The following is a 23,615-nucleotide window of genomic DNA, read 5'->3' on the forward strand; positions in this document are numbered from 1 at the left end:
TTTGCTAACTTTAAAGTCAAGTAAAATCAAGTTATATCATATTCCTCAAACCAAAATTTACATCCATAAATAAAATCAAGATGCATATTTAAATTTATTTTATTTTAAGGTTATGTTAAAAATTTCACACACTCTAAATTGTGACATAAAAAATCAAATTCGATAGCTTAACTTATAACTAATCATATTTATACAAGAACAAGAAATGTATTTAATTTTAAAATTAAAATAATTTCATTTGTCATATTTATTCATAAATAATGACTTTTGATTTCTTCAACCTAGTTTGGTTATAAATAAACTATATTATATTAAATCTCATTTCTTCATTATTATTATAATAGTCATGATACATAATCATATAATTTTTTATTGTATGTACCTATTTTAGTCATTATATTATATTCATTACTAAGTGATATTCCATAACACTTTTTACATAATAAATTACAAACCATCAAACTAAACCAAAACAATTCAAACTATAATAATTCAAACTAAATCATTAATACGCATGCTAGCTAATATTCAATTGAAAATTTTCATATAGAGTCAATCCACAATTTAATAATATGCTTATTTCACAATCTAATGATAACCAAGTAAATATATAACAAAGTTGAAATTATACACAGTTTCAGAAAATAAAAGATAAATGATTAATATGTTAGTCTAACATGTGAGCTAATTTAGAATTTTAAAGAACGAAAAATCTAATTTAGTTCTGGTCAAAATATGCAAGTTGGTTCCTAATATATATTATATAGCTTTATGTGATTTACCGTCGGTTCAACTTTTAAAAATGTATTTTAGTAATAAAATACTACAGAACTTATTAATAGAGCCTAATTATAGGACTTTTTTTACACATTTTAAATATTGAAATTGGTATTTTCTTCCTTTAATTATTACTTTGAATACAATTGACAATCAATTTAGTCATTTATCCTAAAGTAAATGGCTCTAAAATACTAATAATACCTATACAAATATATTAAACTATCAAAATTATGAAGAAAAACAAAATCAAGAAACATATATATTGAGAGAAATAAAAAATACACTATGTTGCAAATTCTCTTTTCTTCTTTGAATTGATAGCCACTAAAAGATTTTTCTTCAAGCTCTACTCAATGAAGAATTTTTTCGTACCACAAACGAAAAATACTATAACCAAGATGTCCACTATTCATGCTTCAAATAAAAAATAAAAAATAAAAAATAAATTAACTGAACTACATTATAAATTTAAATCAAAAGTGAAAACAATAAAATTATTTTATCAATATACTTTTAAAGAAAAAAAAAAGGCTTAATATCTATCTTGGTTCCTATATTCGTCATTTTTGTTTAAAGTAGTCCTTAAGATTTTTTCGACATTCAAAGTGGTCTATTTTTCTGTAAAATGTGTTCAATTTAGTCTTTTTCACTGATGACGTTTAAATTAGTGTCGTCAAAATGGGTTGAAACTCGTGAGCCAACCCGGCTCACCACGGGTTTGAGCCAGGTTTTGGGTTGGAAAAAAATGCAAAATTTTTTATGCGAGCCAATTTTGACCTGGCTCACTAAGAACCCGGCTCACCCGTAGTGGGTTGGGTTGACTCACCAATCCACCTATTTCTTTTAATTAAATTAAATTAATTATTCAAATCCTATTTTTTTATTGAAATCAAATTAATTATTCAAATCCTATTTTTTTATTGAAATCAAATTAATTATTCAAAATGCACAACCTTTACCCCCTCTGCAAATAAAACCCTAAGATTATATATTGGATAATATTATAGATGGAGATAAAAAAGAAGATGCTTCAAGAGAGCATAATACTGTGGATTTATCCATTCAAAGACTCCAATTTAATAGATGGATAATATTATAGATTGGATAATTCAGGAATATATCATTTGTTTTATCTTGTTTTTAGACCTATCTACAAGCATGTCAATTTTATCTTGTGCTATATATTTTTGTTAACGGCTATATGTAGTTTCTTGGTCAAACAGTTGTGTAGGTCTCATTAAATTAAATTGACAAATTTTTATACTTGATAGCTTAAAATATATATAACAATACATTTCTTTTGTTTCATTTTCTTTTATATCAATTGGTCCAATTATTACTGTTTCAGTTTGATCGATCAAAGTAACATGTTATAAGAATTTGAGAAGAAGAGGGTGGAAAAAAAGTTAATTAAGTGAGTCAATGAGCCAACCCGTTTAACCCACCAACCCGTGGTGGGTCGGGTCGGGTCGGGTTCGAATTTTTTTAGCTCGCTAATAAATGAGCCGGGTTGAGTTGGCTCACTAAGTGGCCAACCCGTGGTGGGTTGGGTCGAGTCGGGCCGGGTTACCCGTTTTGACAGCTCTAGTTCAAATTGCTAACGACACCCAGTCCACGTAAAAAAATGGAATGAGTTGTCACACATCTCACCACGTCATCACCATCTTCCCCAAATCAGAAACCCTAATTTTCCTTCCACCAGCACGGTGTCGTGCACCACACTCAGGCCATCATCTTCTCCACGTCGTCGGACCACTTTGAATGCCGAAAAAACTCGAGCAACTGCACAAGCCACCACGAATCAATCAAGAAACCCAATCTGCAAAAGAAACCTTCAACTACAACGAATCAAACCTAAATCGTTATGCACCATGAGAACCACCATCAACATCTCACCATCTTGATCTTCCTCATCGCGAACTAGAGAACTACAACTTCACGAGAACTTGCAAAGTCAAACCCAAAAGTCACAAAACCATTGAACCTGCAGAAAACCCAGAATTCCCAAATATGCTTCGAACATCAAACTTAGTTCACGCAATAATCACAAATTTTTTGAACTAAACCCTAACTTATACAAATCTCATTCACCCCTAAATCGAAATAAACATCCTTCATCGCAATAGGTTGTGCAACCTTCACCATCTTTCTCATGCACTATCATAAACACAAATCGCAAAACCCCAATTCGCGATGAACTCCTAATTCGCGAAATCGCGCCTTCCGTGAAAACCTGCAATCCCAAATTGCACCACTATTGAACTTGTTCAACCTCCATTGATGATGCAAAATCATCTGCAAGGAGCGAAACCCCCAAATCGCTTTCCATTAAATCACAAAAAACCTACAAAAGTCAGAATCAACCACAACTTAAAGAAATTAGGGTTTTTTATTTGGGAAAGATGGTGATGATGTGGTGAGATGATGATGTGAGTCACCCACTGTGAGCACTATTGTGTGACAACACATTTTGTTTTTCTTACGTGGATTATACGCCATTAGCAATTTAGACACCGTTATCGAAAATGACTAAATTAAACAAATTTTACAAAAAGAAGGACCACTTTGAATGCCGAAAAAAACTCGAGAACCACTATAAACAAAAGTAATGAATATAGGGATCAAAATAGATATTAAGCAAAAAAAGGTTAAACCCTTTTCGAAGTCCCTATTTATATGGGTTTGTCCTAGTTAGAACCATGTCTTATCAATTTCGCCAATTTAGTCATTTTTAATGAAAATTTGACTCAATTGGGCCCCTACCGTTAAATTGGCTTAACGGGGTTAAGTTTTTGGTGACCTAGGATGTTTAGGTGACCAATTTTTTAAACGTGACATTCACAAACCTTTATACGTGGCATTTCATAAAAGAAACATTTTAAAAATAGGGTTTCTGAATGGATTTTAAAACTTTGGCATATGTAGATGGTGTAAACATGAGAATTTAGGGATTTAGGATTCGTTGTTCTTGAAGATTGGAAAGCACATGGAGGTTCAAAAGAGGGAAGTAGGAAAGTGCAAGACGCAACAATGTCTATGGGGTTAAAATTGGGATTAAAAATCATCATGGGCAATGTCGCTGTGTTACTCGTTGTGGTTTCTCTCTCCCCCTTCGTGTTAATGTCCCTCATCGAAATCCCCATGATTAAACCCCATAGGTGGGTTAGCTTGGGTCAGAAGGGGGTTAAGAAAGATTGGAACTTGTTCTTCAACATGCTCTTCTGGAACCTCAACTTCTGGGACAATGTCAATACCTTAGTCGGAGAAGTTGATAAACCGAACAAGACTTTCCCTTTGGCTCTTTTTTGTTGCAGTCCTTTTCACCTGCATCTCCTACTTGATCCCTCTCTTCGCTGTCATTGGAGGAGTATCGGTTGACTAGAGCCAATGGGAAATTGGGTTCCACGCGTAGGCTGCGGAAATTATTGCAGGGAAGTGGTTGAAAATCTGGATTGAAGTCGGGGTAGTGTTATCGACATTTGGTCTTTTCGAGGCCCAGTTGAGCATCAACGCATACTAGGTTCTGGGCATGGCGGAGATCGGGATTCTATCCAAGTTTTTCGGAGTTAGGTCAAAGTGGTTCAACACACCTTAGTTGGGGATTCTGTTATCGACTTTGATATCTATTGGTGTGTCTTACATGGACTTCACCGACATCATTTCTTCGACGAATTTGTTGTACAGTTTGGGGATATTGTTGGAGTTTGCATCGTTTCTTTGGCTGAGGTGGAAGTCGCCCTCCATTGAAAGGCTTTACCGTGTTCCTCTAAAGCTGCCACGGTTGGCAGTGATGTGCTTCATACCCTCTGGTTTTCTGGTTTTCATAATGGTCATTGCTATTAAAACTGTTTATTTGGTGAGTGGTGTCATGAGTGTAGCTGAAATTGGGTTTTTCTTGTTCATAAAACTCTGTAAGGTTGCGATACACTATCTTCTTAGATTTTTAATCCCAATTTCAATTTCAATTTCAATGAACCCTAAATCCCAATTTTAATCTGCAAGCGCAATACTATTTTTAAAATGTTTCTTTTATGAAATGCCACATACAAAGGTCTGAGAATGTCACGTTTAAAAAATGGCCACGTCAATGTCTCACTTAATAAAAAACTTAACCTCGTTAAGCTAATTTAACGGCAAGAGCTCAATTGTCTCAATTTTTCATTTTTTAGGATTAAATTGGGGAATCCAATAAAACATGAATCTAATTGAAAAAAAAAACCCACATAGATGGGACTTCCAAAGGAGTTTAACAAAAAGAAATATATATCTAAACATGAGATATTATAATAAGTTATTTAAAGTTTATTACCATTGTTCACTTACATGCTTTGGATCTCTATTCTTAAGAGAGGAAGAGAACAAATGCTCCTAAGTATTCTTTAAAGAAAAGTTTAATATGTTTAAAATCTCTTTTATTTAAGCCTTTTTTATTTTTTTTTTAATTTTGATATTATAAATGTTTAAATATTATCCCTACCACATATAATGGATAATATGCATACCTATTTAGATGCATGTCACGTTATTATTAAATGGTGATGGATATTTTGTTTTTTGAAAAAAACAAATATAAAGACTATAATTATCATATCTTTCTAAAGACAAAAACTAAATTGTAAAAATTATAATCACATTTAACTCTTTGAATAGTTCTCATGTACACAATACTTTTTACAAAACTTACTATATCATTTTTCTATATATTTATTTATCTATCATATTAATCATCTTACCTCAATTTTTTTTTCTCTTTTCTCTACTTTAACTCGTTGAATTAAACAAATAAAGTAGTTAAAAACATACACAGACAACCTTATTTTAAGGATTTGCAAATAATAAATCTAGGCCGTACAACAATATAAACGGTAAAACTTAAAAGTTAGTAGTTACACGGTTAAAAAGCTCCTGTGTGCTCACCTTTTATTTTGATGTTTACATACAATTTAACTATTTTTATTGTTCATAGTAAAGACAAATCCTTACTTAATTATAATTCTTCTATTTTATAATTTAACAATACATAATATTAAAATTAATATACTAAACCTACAAATTTTATAATATCGTCTTGTCTCGAGCTGTGTTTAATCAAATTGAATAAAAAAATTGAGGGAAACAATAAGATAAAATTCATTTTCAACCTCTTTTAATATAATTTATGTTTTCAGATTTTTTTTTTCTTTCTCTATTGAAGGAATAAAGGCTTTATACGAAGTCCTCGTTCAAAACAGCCCAATCGTCCGTGAAAAGGCCCAGAGAATTTGCTGGCTCACCAACACTCTACATTGCTTCCTGCACCCCATGTTTTCTTCCTATAGATATTATGAAACGACCATTTTATCCATAATGAAAAAATTAATGAAAACCTAAATTATTTATTAATATGGAAATAATAAATTTATTATTTTTGAATGCATTCCAGATCAATTTAGAATATAATTCCAAATTAAAAATATATTTTGGAATGCATAATCTCTGTAATATATTTCAAAAGTTATTACATTCTGGATTATATAATTCAGAATGCATTTTTATATAAGTAAATACATTCAGAATTATACAATCTAAAATATATTATGCAAATTTATGCAAATTCATTCCAAGTTCTTGAAAGCTTTCAGAAAATTGTAATCCAGAAGTCACAACTACAAAGGGGAAATGGTCATTTTAAAAAATGTAAGGGTGCATGAAGAAATAGTTGGGTGCTGGAAGTAAAAAGCGTTTCTAATTTAATAACCGTATTTACTTTTATAAACGTTTAAATGGTTTCTTTTAGTTGTATTAAACGTTTAAATTCTCTGTAAATACGTTTCATTCTAAATATCCAAAAATATCAATTTATAATACATGTTTATGATCAACGTGCAAACATTCTCAAAACACCACCACCGATGTCAACAACATAAAAAGTTGTGGATCGAAAAGCCTACTAAATCAAAGGTTGTGGGTCATGAATGTTGAAATCAGTGTTCAAGTAAACCCCACGAAATGCTTCATAATGACAGCATTTGGTAGAAATATTGATTTCATTTCAAGAGAAATTCAGTGCATTCAATTTTGTTTTTCATCCAAAGTTATGTACCCAGATCAAAGCAATCAGGTTTAAAGCACTTTGCTTGTTTAATGTCTGCTCATAATTAGAAAAGACAAGAAACCTAGTTCTAATAGAGAAAAGAGATCATCAGAGACAAATGGTATATTACCATATACAATTTATTTGCCTTGGTCATGATCTCCTAACAGTTGTCATGTTAGGAAACAAGATATTAACAGTACGGGAATGCTGTATATTTTACATTTAAGTGCAAATTTCTTTTGTGATTCTGAATGTAATACATGATAAGTGTCCTTACACAATGCTTTTTGGAATATAATGAACTTTAAAGAAACCTGAGGATTTCATCACAACCTCCACCAAAAGGAAAAAGCTAAAGCTTTAAGTGTACACATGCACTAGCTTTAACCTCTTAGTTTGCCAAATCCAATGGATGCTTCCAGGTTCCAAAGCAATATTCTTGTATCAGACATGAATTTTGTTATGGGTTTTCAATCAGACAAAAAAACCAGTAAACACTCCAGAATATACGTTGCCGAAGAAGATGCCAACCAACCAAAATAATAACACTAATAATCTAAAGTCCTAAAAGTAAAATAAGCACCAAAATCAAGGGCCAGAAGCTCCTGAAGACCCAGCAACATCCTCTAATCTTAATGTTATTGGTACTTCTTCAATCCCTTTACCTTTATCTGCTGAGCCTTCCACAGCTTTGTTCAATCTTTTCAACCATATATCATAGTCAACAGGGTATGGAGTTCCACAAAGGCTATCCACATAATCAGCAAATGCTTTCAAGAGAGCAGAAACATGACCAATATGCTGCTGGATCAAACGCTTTGCCCAGCTTCTCTCTCTCCATTGTAGAGCAGATTCAATAGAATCTTGTAGAGACATAGTCCCTCCACAAATAAAATACAGGATGTACACAATGCTTTCAGCATCAGAAGAAGGACACAGCTTCCCATGCTGAAGTGCATGAGATGATGAGAATTGCAAATTTATTGCTGGGCTGTCCCTATCTTCCAGCACGGCACGCCCCCAAGATATGGGAACATACATGCTACCTTTGTTTCTAACACCTTGTTTTTCGACAACACGTATTATGTTTTCAGGACAAATATCACCATGCTGCACATTAGCCATGGCTGCACTTCTTAGAGCAGCTAGACAATCCCGGCACAGGCGTGTCGCTTCATCTGCAGAAAATGACCCCTCATTAGCAGCCACAGATGATAGTGGCTCCCCTCTTGGAGATGTCACCAGTATTGGAGTTCCACACCAAGGGTGATCACACCTTCCCCCAGGGCTCTCTTTATTGCATGCTCCAGAATGTAAAATCCTACCAGAAGCAACAATCTCAGGTAAGTACTTGCTCAGGATTCCCTGATTCCTCAAAATGTTTAGAACCTTTGTTTGGCGTTGCACTTGGTACCAGAGGCTCATATCCTCCAAAGAAGGTTCAAGTCTAGATGGGTGAGCACCCACGTATAAAGTCAATAACTGTGAGGGATGATCAAGACAGACTGCACTGTAGAGATAATAGTTCCCTCCCACAAGAGATTCATGAATTTGGAAGCTTTTCTGTCCCTGCTGTGGATCATCCAAGACCAATATGTCTCCACACCTGAGCTTCAGGCGTGATGATTGGCCATTGGAAAATAGTTCATTTTGATCAAGCTCAACAATCTCTCCAGCTTGATAATCAGTTGTCGCATGATAAGGAACCAGTGCATTTTCAGTGTCAATGAGGCAGCATTCTGTCCTCCGCTTCTGAAGGCGGAGGCTATGATCTGAAATCAACGAAGCTACTGATTTTCGTGGTGGTCCATTCCATTGTGCCATGGAGTAGAAAGTTGCCAATAGTACCTGTAGAGTTCCTATATCCCCCCAGTTTGGATTTCCTAACCGGTTCCATATTGGTTCCACTGGGGTGATGCCAATTTCAGCATAAGTTTTGATCCATTCAGCTACGGATAAATATGGGTCGCTTGAATTCAATAAATCCAGTTTGCCAAGGTCACCACTGAACTTCATCACTGCTCCACATTTGGAATCTAAAACTAGAAGGAAAACAGAGTCACTGTTGACAGAACTAATCTTGCTCAAACTCCGAGATACAAGAATATGGAAACCATAAAAGAGAGCTTCACAAACGATGCTGACTGATAGTCTTGAATCGTTGTCCAAGAAGACTTCTGGCTTGAATAAGGCAAACTCTACCATATGATCCCATTTAAATCTTGAATCAGTGACAGTTTTTGATATTAAAGCCAAACCACGCATTTCCCTCACCCTGCCCCTGGATATTGCCTTTTCAACACTACTGAACTTCGAACCAATATGAGACGGGCAAGAGACACGTAATGGTAGTGGTCCACTTTTATGCCAAAATGTACGCCAAAGTCCAATGATAATGGCATGAAGGAAATCTTCTGCTGCTAAATACTGATCTTCCCTAAGCTCATCAGAAATGTCAGAGAAGATTGGCATACGGACAAGTTGCTGAAATGGAACCCCCTCTATTGCCAAATCAAGTTTGCACAGTTCATCAGTTGTGAAAGGAGAACAAAAACCCTGAATCCCATCTGCTGAATCACCATTTAGATTCTCCAAGACCCACTCCTCAAGATATTGAGTGAATAACTCCAGATCAACCAGTTTCCTTCCACATTCCTTCAGCCCCTTCAACACTCTTCTTGAAATAGGAAGAATTTTGTTCAATCCTGAGGTCCCCGAGATAGTACTAGCAGAAATAACTGCCATTAAGAAACCATATCAGCAACATTTTGCTCCATGAACCATTTGAATGATACTAACATTAGATGCATTACGGTGTGTAAAAACACAAGGATAATGGCATTATTCAATTTTTAGAGTAGAACAATTTCACAGCTTGTGTATATCATAAAAACCAATTCCATACACATTTGTCTAAACATTATAAAAATGTGAGAGGTTAAAGCATTGGAAAGTCAGTAAATAACCACAAGTGTAGAGACATGAAAAACAAAGGAAGCGATGAATACAAACCAGAGCTGGACTTCCTGAAACTTCCATCCAGGCTTTTTCCAGGAGATAAATCCGATCCATTTTGCAGAAATCCTGATTTGCATAATTAATACAGTTAAGCATTAGAAAAAAATCTTTAACATGGATGTCCTGATCAAATAAATAATTTAGCATTTTCTCTTCAAATATAAATGCAGTTATATTTTCTTTATCCTTTTCTCTTTCTGGCTTCAATTCTCTCCTCTCCCAACTAATTTGTTTTTATCATTAATTTTATACAAAAGAGAGTTATCTTCAACGACAAACCAAAAACAACCCAGGTGAGGCTGTAAGTGAAAGTAAGGCTGCACGAGCAATTTCACAACAATAAACATTTATTTATTTATTTGAATTCATGAACTATTTTGCCAGTAGAATGAAAGGATCACGTTATTCAAATGCCAGGTATATAAAAAGAGAGAAAAGAAGCTCTGATCAATCACATGATTAGCAGGAACTAGGTCCCTTTGGTTACCCAAAAATGAAATTGTTTTTAGTGATATAGAGCTCTAGACCATAATTTACTTGGATGGATAAAAGTAGACCTTGGAAATGAACTAAAGCTGCAAGATCTGGATCCTATTGCTCCCATGAACGGGCTTCTGATCCTATTTTAAGATACCCATTATAGAAGAGTTGGTATTTGTTTCAATTCTTGTGGAAACAACACTGCACTCACAATTTTATTGCTTGATACGACCAGAATACTTTCCTTGATTGAAGAAAAATCTTAATTTTACAACAATCTTCACAAAAAATTTTAGATATAATATACACTCAGTTGGAAAAGCTGTAGAATATATTAAGCGGCCAAAAATAAAAAAATAGTAGAGAAAAAGTAAGAAAGTGGCTTTAAACTCCAGCAGCAACTAGTAACTGAATGACGCTGCAATCAGTAGTTTAGCACATGAAAAGATAAGGGATGTATAAATGTCATGCGAGTGAATTTCATCTTGAGTTCACTGAAATTATTTTTCACAAAGCCAACCAAAGATGCCGTGGCTTAAGTACACATAGCACAAACTCTAATCCCTTATGGCAAATATGCAGGAGAGCCTTTTCATTGATTAGAAGCCAATTTTTACAGAGTAAAACACCGGTTTTACTTTTTAGTACTCATATTCTATAGCGATAGTTAGTGTACACTTTGTTGTTGTCAATTGTGATCTTTCTTTTTTGTATTGGTTCGTAATTCACATGTACAAAATATTCGTCACGCAACAACGCTATCCCACAAAAGACAAACAAAAGGGTAAAATTTTCACACTGCCATTACAAGAATGAAAATCCGAGAAGTTGTCACAATAGTAATTCGAGAAAATAGAAGACATGTGTTGAAAAACAAAACATATCAGACGAGTCACAAAAGAACAAGAGCATTCTTCCATTCCAGATTCAGACTGGTGCGGATTATCATACCCATCACATAATTTTACAATGCAAGTCGCATTTGGAAGGCATGTCAACCCTTGAAAGAATAACACAACGAAAATCACAAAACAATTACTTAATCTAGTTAACAAAGAAGAGGAAAGAGAATACACTGTAAACAACCCCCATTGAAAAAAACAAACATTCCAAATAAAAAAAAAAGCACAAAAACTAAGACGAAAGTGAAAGTCACCTAATTGCATCGCGACCCAAAAGCTGAAAACTCTCACGGACAAGATTCCAAGATATCCTTAAACCTGGAAGCCCACATTGCTCAACCCACAAGAGGAAGTGAATGTGGAGGGTGACAGGCAGGGACATTAAAGCCAGAAGGTAAACATGAACAACAACAAGAACAAAATGGGACGACACCGAAAGTGAAAACGACCAACGTGGTAGTAGATCTCAACAAGGCATTATTATTAACGAGGGAAAGCAAGGCGCAAGGTGTCATCTTGCAGTAAAAGCCAAATGAAAAAAGACACCCAGATGGTGTTTCGGTTCTCTAGGGGGAAAGGGTAGAAGAAAAAAAGTGAAAGTTTTGTTTTGGGTGTTTGTGGTTACATGGTTAGAAGTTGGAAACATGAGACACTGTTACGGAAGCAGACATTGTAGGAGAAAGAGGAGAAAGGAGAGGAGAGGAGGAAAAGTGAAAAAATATTGAGGCGGAAGCAGAAGCAAAGCAGCAGCATTAGGAGGAACAGGATTTGAAGCTATAAATAAAAAAGCTGCGGAAAACCCAATGACCTTGTCTCCAACCCATAGGCCATAGCTCTTTCTTGGCAGTTGGTCCCATTGATAATGATGTCTCACATTTTCGAATTTTTCTTCATCCACCTTCCAATCCTCTAGCGCGTGTTTCCAAACTCCTCACCTTCTACTAACAGACTATTTGTCTCTTCGCTCTTACCTTAACTCACATTTAATTTTATCTTTAAACATTGATTTAGACTTTATTATTACTTAACTTTTATATTAACAACCAATGTTATTCAATCACTTTACATTACATCACTTAATTAAAATACTAATTATTTTTTAGAAATTTATCAAAATGTTATATTTTTAATTAATTTTAAAAACGCATATTACATACAAATGCTTTTACAAAATTACAAATTTAAAATTTAAGATAAAAGTTTTGAAAGAAATAAGTTGACCTGACATGATCTTAAATATGAAGAAGAAAACCTTATACAAAATTCCAAGTCTTTTTCACGGCATTATTTTTTTTCCTTTTTGATTTATTATTAAAATAATTAGGCATTATTAAAATAACAAATTTCAAGCGATGATAAAATATGGGTTAGAAAATTTATGTTTGAATGTTTTTTAAGGGCTCTGTGAATTTTAGTTTGGTAAATTGAAACATGGTTTTATCTCGTTTATAATCAGGTTCTTTCAATATTATTTCATCAAATATTCAAGTCCTTAATTCCTTCGTAGTGAAAATGAAATCTTTTTTGTCATTTATTATTAGGGTTAAATATGTTTTTAGTCCCTAAACTATTGGCCGTTTCTGGTTTTCGTCCCTCTTCCAAAGTAAGGTACAATTTGGTCCTCATTCTTTAGAAAAACGTTCGTTTTAGTCCTCAAAATTTTGTTTTTAGTCCTCGTTTTAATCCTCAAAACGTTCGTTTTTTCGACTAAAACGAACGTTTTTTAAAGATTGAGGACTAAATTGTACCTTACTTTGGAAGAGGGACGAAAACCAGAAACGGTCAATAGTTTAGGGACTAAAAACATATTTAACCCTTATTATTATCATAAAAAATATTAATTTACTAATAAGTATCATTAATAACAATTAAGTTAATATCAATATAATTTTTAAGTGACAGACAATGCCACAGAACAAATACTTAAGTCAGATTCCAACTTCTTCTTGATTACATTTTAGTTCTAACACATCACTGTTATATGATTTTGAATTTTCATATTTTTAATGCAGTGGTATGATTGCATTAAATATTTAATTAAATTGCTGATTTTTTAAAATGAAAGTACACAGTCTTGGTAATTTATTACTACCATATAAAATATTAAATCATTTACAAATATCATGATTTTGACAATTAAATTACATTCTTATTGTATATTTTTAAGTTATATAGTCGAAATATAGTGTGTTTTTAAGTAACGTATTAATAACTTCATCTATTAAAAAAATTAAATATTTTGTTTTGTTTTAAAAATAAAGTTGTTTTACAAATTCAAAATAGCATTTATAATGTTTTTCCAGCTATATCTTTGTATATATTATTAAATTATTACATTGTACAAATTTGATACATTAAATAGGGATATTTTCTATATATGAAATAGTTCATTTTTTTTCTTAATGAAGGTATTCTAAACTAAAATAAATATAATTTGGGATCAAAGGATATAATTCGCTATTATATATATTTTAGTTTAGCATGTCAGTTTAATTTAATAAAATATTTCGGATATTTAAATAAGTTTCTATTTAAAAACTTCAAGGATTAAAAATTCTAAAAAAATGGGTTTGATTTCTCTTTAAATTAAAATTAGTGTATCATGACAAAAAAAAACGACTTCTACACAAAATTAAAGAAAAAAAATGCTTGCAACAGGATAAATTTTACGAGATTGAATATCAATGATTTCATACAACTAAAGTTTACTAATAGACAGAAAAATGAATCTCAGAACAAAATTCAAATTTTCTCCCATAGTTATTGACTAACAAGTGAATACAGACATGGATATTCAAGTTGTATTATGTTTGGTTCCAAAATAAGCTATTATTATGCTCTCAATCATCTAGAAACCAAAACACTCCTCACAGAAACTTCAATATCATGGTATTCAGTAAAAAATTGTAAAGATTAAAAAAATCCTTATAGTATCACAATTTTATTCAGAGTATTAAGAATTTCTTATTTAGATACTCAAATAAAAATAATTCAAATTAATAATATATGAATTAAACTTTATAAAGAAAAAAAATACACAATGCGAATTATAGAACTTATTGGATATCATATCAATAGTCTACAAAACAAAAACATAGATTCTTAAGAATAGAAGAAAAGAGTGATTAGCACACTAAACCTTACTTTAAGTGAATCCAAGAGCCACAAAATGATTTTAATATCGATTGATTTTGAATCTAGTTCCCTCTAAAACATTTCTCTTATAATTAGTTTATCATTTTCCATAATCACAATTTTTTGAGACAAATGCTAAATACTTAGTGTACTAAAGTGAAATGAGCATGAATATTTTGTCATATATAGTTAACACTTTCTTACTTTTTTTTAAACTTTAGAACATAACTAACTAGTCATGCTCATATTCAGCACTAACGAAAGAAGTACAAGGAACACAACTGAAAAGTGCAGTGTGCCACACTCGCTCCCTTGGAGCGTGAATCTTCCTCATAATTTGCTGTCATGTTATCTCTATGCTTTTTCATGAATTTTATAATCACCCTCTTCCTGGCCCAACACTTATTTTTTCGGGGACAATGTGTATTCTGTTATACGTACTTTTAAATTACCCAAATATATTTAAATAACAATAAGTTAATGTTCAAATGATATTCAAGTCAATTAATTTTATTGAACACGGCCTTCCTGTAATCACAATATATAAATGATTTCAACTATTGCCTCATAAAACAATTTTATAAAATTTAATTAAATTTAAAATTTACTTTTTAAACATAAATTACATATCACTTGTCATAACTTTTACTATTTTTTGTTAAGTTTAACTTAAGTTTAAAGTCACGTTCTTCTATAATATATCCCATGCTTAAATGAGATAATCTAAAATTTCACATTAACTGAAAATATACCAATAAATTATAATGTACAATAAGAATTTTTGCATTAAATTTTGGGTGGTTGAGGAGGAAATTCCTTACATAGTGAGGCCAAATACATAAGCTGTGTCACGTTGTGTTTGAGGTAAGGGAGAATTATTGGAATCTCTTGATTAAGAAGATGTCCTAAACACTGATTATATTTATGTGTATGGAAGGGTTTCGATGCATATAGTAATTATGAGAGAATGTGCATTGAGTGTTATTCATTACTATTAGCACGTTGCCACTATATTGTCTCGTTCTTGAAGCAATCTTCAATCATTTTATTTAATGTTTTTGGGAAGAATGATGACTTATTTCAACCACCAATCTATAAAATATTTACTGGGTAAAAGCTCTGGTTTACCATCACAAATGCACGAATCCATCATAATCGATTTTGTAAAACTAAGATAGATATTCAAGATAAAAATAAGATCAATTGATTTAATCTACGAAATTATTATTTTTAGTTTGTTTGCTAATAATTGTAGAAGAAGTTATTAAAAGGAGAAATTTATTTAAAGATTTTATTAAATTATGATATATTTTAAATATAATGATTGAAATGAAAAAAAAAAATAGAGGACTAAAATCAAATTTAGAAATTAAAAAAGAATCGAAATAATTATGTTAAACTTTTTATATAAATATTTTTTAACTATTCTTTTCTAATATTATTTTTAATTCTCTTTTTTTCATCCTATTTATTCACTTTTCGTGCATGTTCTCTTCGTTCTTTTTATTTTTCCTTCTGGTGTCCTAGTGTCCTTGTCCATTGTGTGACTTTCTTTTTCTTAAACTAATACTTTGATACTTATATACACGAAATTATTTATGAGATGAATGAATTTTGTTTTCTATAATAATTGAAAAAAATTAAGAAGTTAAAAATAGATATTGGACTTTAAAAGAAAAATAACTAAACAAAGATCAAATAAGTTGTCAAGACCTATCAACAAGGAGTATGTAAGAAAGACCAACCCATCAAGGCTTTCTATAGTCGTCCAATGACGTGGCCAGATTGCTCAACGGAAACCTGAGACTGCACAAGGCAAACGTTTTAAGAGCTTCTTACACTTATTGCGCATACTAGACACCTAGAGACTAGTGTTGTCAACTCAATGCTCACGTCAAAAGGTTTCTACCATATTTTTTATGTTTAAAATGCATTGTACATGTGGGCTGCCATGTGACACTTGATCCATGAATGTAAATTGATGATCAACTAGGCAATTATGTCTTAGGAGTGTTGACATCATTATAAAAGCCAAGCTCCTCCCATATGTATTCTAGACTTTTGAGCTTTGAATTGATTCTCTGTTGAGAATACTCTAAGTTAGTTCCTACTTGAGAGTCATGGTTAGAAGATCTTCTTCTAGCCACCTTCCACTCATGCTAACCAGTTCTTCATATCCAACCTCTCTTTGCTGCATAACCTCCTACATACATCAAACACCTCTTATCCTTAAGTTCTAGTTCATTCCACTGCATCTTCATCTATGATATAATTAGTGGATGCTTCCATTCCAGTTTTGGCTACTGGTCTCACCAAGCCAGTGTGTGATCACTAATGACAGTAATAATTGTCTTGTCGAATATGAAGGTTCAATTTTTTGAACATTTATGCATCTACATGTTATCAAACATATATACACAACTCCTTATTAAATCTCCTTGTACAAAATTTCATTGTCAATTTCCCTGTATAACATATTCAACTTTATTACATTTAAAATAGGATTCAAAAAACAAAAAGAATAAAATACTTGACAAATAATCAGAATAATGTAAGATTAATTTGTATACCTCTTATTAAAGATGTTCAAATATTTCTTTGTAAACCATGTTTGTAGTTGTAGTAGCTACATTTCCATCTTTATCCTGAATTAGTATTTTCAATCATTCTTTTGTTTTCACCTTAGAAATTGTTACATATAATAGTTGTCCATGGATGAATACGAGATGAAGAACGACAAGATAAAATCCAACTTCAAAGAGAGTTTGCCCTTAACTTTTGTTTATTGTTATTGCAAAGCATGTACATATAAGAAATTTCTTTTTTTGAAACTCGAAAGGCATGCTTGAATCATAAGGAGTCAAGTTCATTCTTAGTATAAATATTTTATCACTAACATTTTTGTCTATTATTACTATAGCATAAATAACATTCTTTTCCAAATCATTGAATTACAACCTTGTACCATTACAAAGACCATTTGCTTGATCAATGTTTCTTAAGAGCATGATCATACACCAACTTTCAATTTAATCGTATGATTGGGAATCCCTGAGCATTTAATATCATTAAGAAACTCTAGAGTAACCACTCATCTTGAATTTCTTTATCTTCATTAGATGGGCAAGGAGCGTCTGAACTTAAATAAGTATATTCTTCACCAAGTTTCAAAGATAAATGAAGTGATTTACCTATTCAATAGACTCAATTGTAGGACAAAGTATACACCATAAAAGAAACCATGATTTATGATATTCTACAAACTAAGATAAACAAAGTTCATTAAAGAAAGTAAAGGTGTTTAAGATTCATGGATTAAATAATTAAAAGATTTGGTGGTATATAAATGTTACCTTCATCATTTTCATTCAAATCCATATGTTCGTCTCCAATTTGTAGAATCCAATCAACAAATTCTTTTATTGCACTTTCATTTGAAATTGTAGTCTTTAATCTTATGTTTTGTGAAAGCTTTAGAATTGTGCAATATTGCTACAAATTAGAGTAGTTTATTGATGTTCACAATATCATATCTTGATCCCTTTTTTACTATAGGCAAATTTTGTCTGAAATCATCTCCTAACACCTCAATTTTCCACCAAATGGTATTTTAGTATTATCTTCATTTTTAGCTCTCATAACATTTATCAAGGTTTTATAAAAAGCTTCAAAATATAACCTATTCATCCTAGATGCTTGATCCCATATAATGTTTTGTTTCCATCAATAGTTTAGCATGAATAATTTCTTGATTGATGTTGTAAGTTGATTCATCATTGATTGCCTATGCAAAAAGTAGAATGAGTAATTTTACCTTTAGGAAGTAATAAAGATGCAATGTCGTTTAAAGCTACATTTAGGACAATCATTCCCTTTGGCCTAATAGAAGTTGACAAATTTTCCACAAAAAAAGTCTTTCATGTACCATCATAACCATATGAGAAAAATAAGTGTCCTACTTTTGAATGTATTGTTGTCATGATCTCTTTATACACATGTAGTTGTTCATGAGTAAGTGATTGGAACAGAGATTGATGAAGATTCTCCATCTCTTTTTTTTTATCATAATTCAATTCATCAATAATAAACATATTTTGCAATTTCAATGAAATTAGAAGTTCTTTTACTTCTAGAAAATAAAGATGATGTAAATCATGATTACCAATTTTAAGACCTGCATAACAAAGACATATTATATAAGCATTTAAACAAATGATTAGTTGCAAATGATTTAAAGTTAGTACTTGGTAGGTTCACGTCCTTTCTTTTTTGATATAAAATCGCCTTTGCCAACAACTTCCAAGTTGAATCTAAATCACATTTGGATTTGACATTATATTCATGATTAAAAAAATAACAAATAACTTTCTGAGTTGATTTCCACATGTAAATTCGCTAGCCTCTTTAATTGCATTAATGAATTCTTTATCATCTACCAACAATCCTAAAACCTTGTTGGTGTGTAGGAAAAGTTTTTTCATTAATTGTCTCTATGCTATAATGATTAATGCAACATTTATGCTTTATCAATAAAATTCTCATGTAGTAGCATTCACCTGATCTTAGAGAAACATATGTCAACCAATATGATAACTCTGCTTTCTTGGTTTTCATTCTTTTTGTTATGTCATCCAAACAAACTTTGTTGGAAATTCAACATAGGTCAAGTTCATGTCTTCTTGATACTTTTTGTTAGCTTCAAACCAAGCTAAAAACAATGTATTCATATTCCCATTCTTTTTAAATACATCATAAATTTGATCATCATCTTTAAACAAAACCGGTTATTGGTCTTGGAGTTGAAAAGTTAATCTTTGAACAACCATCATTTTATGATGAATATCAAAACCAAAAAATTTGATAACTACCATAAATTTTATTTTAAGTTTGTTATTTTGAGTTTTTTAAGTTTGTTTTAGAATAAATTTAAATTCAACAGACTTAAATTTAAGTTTTAAATTTTAGGTTTAAACCCTCATTTGGTCCTCGTATTTGTGTGTCAATCTCAAGTGGGTCATCATTTTTTTTCGGTCTCAATCGGGTCCATAAACTTGTTAAAATGAGCCAATTAAACCCTCTCCGTTAAGTTTTCATTAACGCCATCTGCACATGCTGAGGTGTAATTTTTTTAGATCTCGTGGCATGCTGAGGTGTATTAAATTTTTTTGAATGGCTTATTTGTACAATCAAGCACGGGACTCCTCCTCGCCCACCGCCCACTACGCCGCGCAATCTGGAGTCGCCACCAAGACAATGTTGTGGCTATCGTACGACCGAGCATTATCACCGGAGCACCGTCAAGGGTCGTTGCTCCTCACCTCCTTCAACTTTGCCACGCGCCCCCTCAGGCACACAATCTCCTATGTCGCCGCCTCGATCTGCTGCAACAGCCGCTTCTCCTCTTCCTGCCACACGTTTCAGTGTGACGCGAAGATCTCCATCACTCGAGCGTTCGCCTTCGAGTCCTCCTACCGCTGCGACTTCATCTAGGGCAGCTCCTCTGCCACCTACACCACCTGGGGTTTTCAAATTCACACTCTTGGAGACTTTCCTTGCCAATTCCAAGGACAACCCACATGAGTGGATGAGGTAAAGCCCGGTAAAGGTGTCACCTTTGCGGCTGTCCCCACCATAGGTGAATGTATTGAACCAAAAAAGAAAAACATTGTGCTTGTGTTGCAGCAAAGAACCCAACTGAAATTGGGTGCTTTTGTGGTGTGTGAAGGTGCATTGATTTTAATGTCTTTTCCTGATCTTGGTCTTTCTTTGAGAAGGTTTCGTGGTTCATGATCTCATTGAGAAAAAGACTACTACTGTGTCCAACCTTTGGTTCACAATGTGGTTGAGATTGCATGATATTGTTGGAGAACTGAGGATAGAAAACCCATGCGTTGTGATGGTATCGTTAACTATTACACCTTGACAATTATTGTGCAAAGGAAAGGAGAAAGACTCGATCGCTGGTGGCAGCAAAGCAGTGTTATTGTAGTTGTGAGACTGTAAATAAGTCTGATTCAAGGAGATGGCATTTGGGTGCACTAATTCTTTTGAGGAGGATTTCTCAGAGGAAGAGGATGAGGTTGAAAGTGATATGATTTGAGAGAGAGAAATTGAGTTTGGTTGTGTTTCTGTGTTGTGGTTCTTTGAGTTTTGGATGTGGCTGAGCTTGTTCTTGCTCCTGGATTTGCGATTTTGGAACCAATAGAACACATTGGCATCACCAACTTGGCCATACTCCTGCAACTGCACCCGAATCTTCCTTATCTCATCCCTTGGGGGATTCACCATCCTAGAATTGAAGATGGCTTATAGAATGCGAATTTGTTTGGGTTTTGGATTCCATCTCGACTTTGGTTCTGGAGTTTTCTCTTCATTTCCCTAATGTCCCTCGGCAATGGGGAATGCTTGCCCGGATGGAACTGAAGTGTTAGTTTCTTGAAAGCGGTTTTGATTTCCTCCTTGGTCGCGGTTCGGTGCAAGCCGAGAACCTTGTAGTGATCCATTTCGCTGGACCGAATTGAGATTGAGATTGTTTCGGTTTTCGTTGATTGCTAAGGTTTATGGAATTTTCCTCCCCTCTCTCTAATGAATTTTCTCCGAGAAGTGGCGAAGGAGAAGTACAGGAAGAGGATCTTCCGGTTTAGAAGATTGGAGATTTTGTTATTCATGGCATGAATGATGACAAATCGTGGCCGTGTTGTGCCTGCTGCTTTCTTTGAGGTACAAGTTTAAAATGTTTTTATTAAAATTTAAATAAAAATTCCACATAATCAAACCATACACATCAGCATAAACACTTCATCACAGTTAGACGCCGTTAGTGAAAACTTAACGGAGAGGGCTTAATTGGCTCAATTTTACAAGTTTATGGATCCTATTGAGACCGAAAAAAAACGAGGACCCACTTGAGATTGACCAACAAATATGAGGACCAAACGAGAGTTTAAACGTAAATTTTAAGTCTCTTGTTAACCAATAGACTTAAATCCTACTTGATCTCTAAATAAGAAAACAACAAATTTAAGTATTTTTTTAATATGAATTTTGTTTTAGCATGAAACCAAAATCTATAATAAAAAAAATTATAACAAAATATATTTTCAATACATGATAAATAATTCCAAAATCAAAATAAACAAGACGATATCTTAACTTTAAAATTGATACTCTACAGCTTAAAACAAAACCTGTAGCTTGACGTTTTGTAATATAATTGGAAGATTTGAATAATTTAATGTTAGATTAAAAAAAAGTGAAGATTATTTGTCAGATTATTATAGTTTATTCCAAAGGGATTACCCTATTAAAACTCTATAAAACTAAAACAAAGTTAAAGCATATTCATAGCTCTAAATTATAAACTCTTGTGCAAAAACCAGTATTGAGATTCATATCTTTCTTGGTGGATGCAATTATAACTTAAATTGAACCTGTTTCCTTTGTAAAGTTTCTGATAAAATAGCAGAGTATAAAATTGACCTAAACATGTTATAATGTCATCACAGTAACATATTCAGATCAAAAACAGTGGAAGCAAATATGAAAGAATAATGTGCATACCTCTTGCCATTGCGATTTTGTAATCCAAACATAAACAACTTTGTGTTTTCTAAACCTTAACTCACTCAAACTCGATGGTGTGTTTTCTAAATAGAGGAGTAGACTTAGTGATCAAAACTGAGAGTAACACATTCACTTATATAAAGTCTGACCATCACAGGTTCAAAATAAATGGGCTTTACCTTTAAAATTTAGTAACTGCTCCATAACCTCTATGCAGTTAAAAGATAAAAATAATGGCTTAATGGACCATTTATGTTCCTTAAAATAGGAACTAAAAATGCTATAATATTTATTTTATATTTAAAATAATGCTAACATTCTCCCACTTGGTCCATTTATCCAATTATTAACCACAAGTGACAGAATATATTCGAGTCATAGCGATAGGTCCTCTGATAGTGAGTGTTATCTTCCATGTACCACAACATATATTTCTCTCAACATTAGCTCTCAACTTAATGCATAAACCATATGTTTATGCTAGATCAAAAATAAATGATATCTTCTCAAAATAAATGTGCACAAAAACATATGAGAAAAACATCAAACTGAATAAGAGTTTCATTGAAAATAATAAATGTACTGATAATGAAATTACATCGTTGAACCAAGTCCCATTTGCACTACATGATCCTTAAAATTCTTTGGTGGCATGCCTTTAGTTAAAGGATCAACAATCATCAACTTAGTGCTTATGTGTTCAATGACCACTTTCTTTTCCTTAACACGTTCTCTGATGGCTAAGTATTTGATGTCAATGTGCTTACTTCGACATCCACTTTTACTGTTCTTAGCCATAATTACCACAACAGAGTTGTCACAATACAACTTTAATGGCCTAGAAATAGAGTCCACAACTCTAAGCCCAAAAATGAAACTCTTTAACCATACACCATGCGAGGTAGCCTCAAAACAAGAAACGAACTCAGCTTCCATAGTAGAAGTAGCAGTTAATGTTGGCTTGGCACTTACCCAAGATACAGCTCCACCAGCTAACATAAAAATATAACCAGATGTTGAGTTTCGTGAATCAACGCAGCCAGCATAGTCTGAATCGAAGTAGCCAATCACTTCCAAACATTCAGTTTGTCTATATATAAGCATGTAATCTTTTGTCCCTTGAAGATATCTCATTACCTTCTTTGCAGCTTTCTAGTGGTCAACACTTGGATTACTCTGATATCTTCCCAAAACTCCAACATCATATGCAATGTCAGGTCTAGTGCAAACCTGAGCATACATAAGGCTTCCGATAGCTGAAGCATATGAAATATTATTCATGTGTTCCCGCTCAAAATCATTTTTCGGACATTGATTCAAATTGAGTTTATCACCCTTCACGATGGGAGCTACACTTGGTGAACAATCCTTCATGTTAAACCTCTCTAAAACTTTGTTGATATAGGTCTCTTGAGACACACCCAAAATGCCTCGAGATCTTTCCCTGTGGATCTTAATGCCAATGACATAAGATGCCTCTCCCATATCCTTCATGTGAAAGTTCTTTGAGAGAAATTGTTTCACTTCATATAGCAAACCCTTATCGTTGGTTGCAAGCAAAATATCATCCACATATAATACAAGGAAACAAATCTTACTCCCACTGACCTTTTGGTATATACATTGATCCATGACATTTTCTTCAAAACCAAATGAAGTGA

General features: G+C 32.8%; 1 protein-coding gene and 2 pseudogenes across 1 annotated transcript; 1 reads left to right on the forward strand and 2 right to left on the reverse strand.

Annotated features, from left to right (window-relative positions):
* The first annotated feature begins 3,810 nt into the window (after positions 1-3,810).
* LOC124847057 (putative polyamine transporter At3g13620 pseudogene) lies at positions 3,811-4,774 on the forward strand (annotated as a pseudogene).
* Positions 4,775-6,964: 2,190 nt separating this feature from the next.
* On the reverse strand, positions 6,965-12,027 carry LOC124847060 (uncharacterized). Its single transcript, XM_047324452.2, has 3 exons — positions 11,511-12,027; positions 9,869-9,940; positions 6,965-9,594 (listed from the first exon to the last, which is right to left on the reverse strand). Exons 1-3 carry the CDS (start codon positions 11,518-11,520, stop codon positions 7,445-7,447), a joined length of 2,232 nt encoding a protein of 743 aa, XP_047180408.2. The 5' UTR covers positions 11,521-12,027; the 3' UTR covers positions 6,965-7,444.
* A 7,647-nt stretch (positions 12,028-19,674) lies between these two features.
* Positions 19,675-20,894, reverse strand: LOC148203566 (uncharacterized; annotated as a pseudogene).
* Between the last annotated feature and the right edge of the window lie 2,721 nt (positions 20,895-23,615).

Source organism: Vigna umbellata, chromosome 2 (genome assembly GCF_029865625.1).
Source record: "Vigna umbellata cultivar VRB3 chromosome 2, Vumbellata_1.0, whole genome shotgun sequence".
Classification (NCBI taxonomy): domain Eukaryota; kingdom Viridiplantae; phylum Streptophyta; class Magnoliopsida; order Fabales; family Fabaceae; genus Vigna; species Vigna umbellata.

Coding starts and splice junctions, on each gene's coding strand:
- LOC124847060 (XM_047324452.2), bottom strand. Junction 9,595..9,868: donor TTTCAGGAAGTCCAGCTCTG/GTTTGTATTCAT, acceptor TCTTAATGGCAG/TTATTTCTGCTAGTACTATC.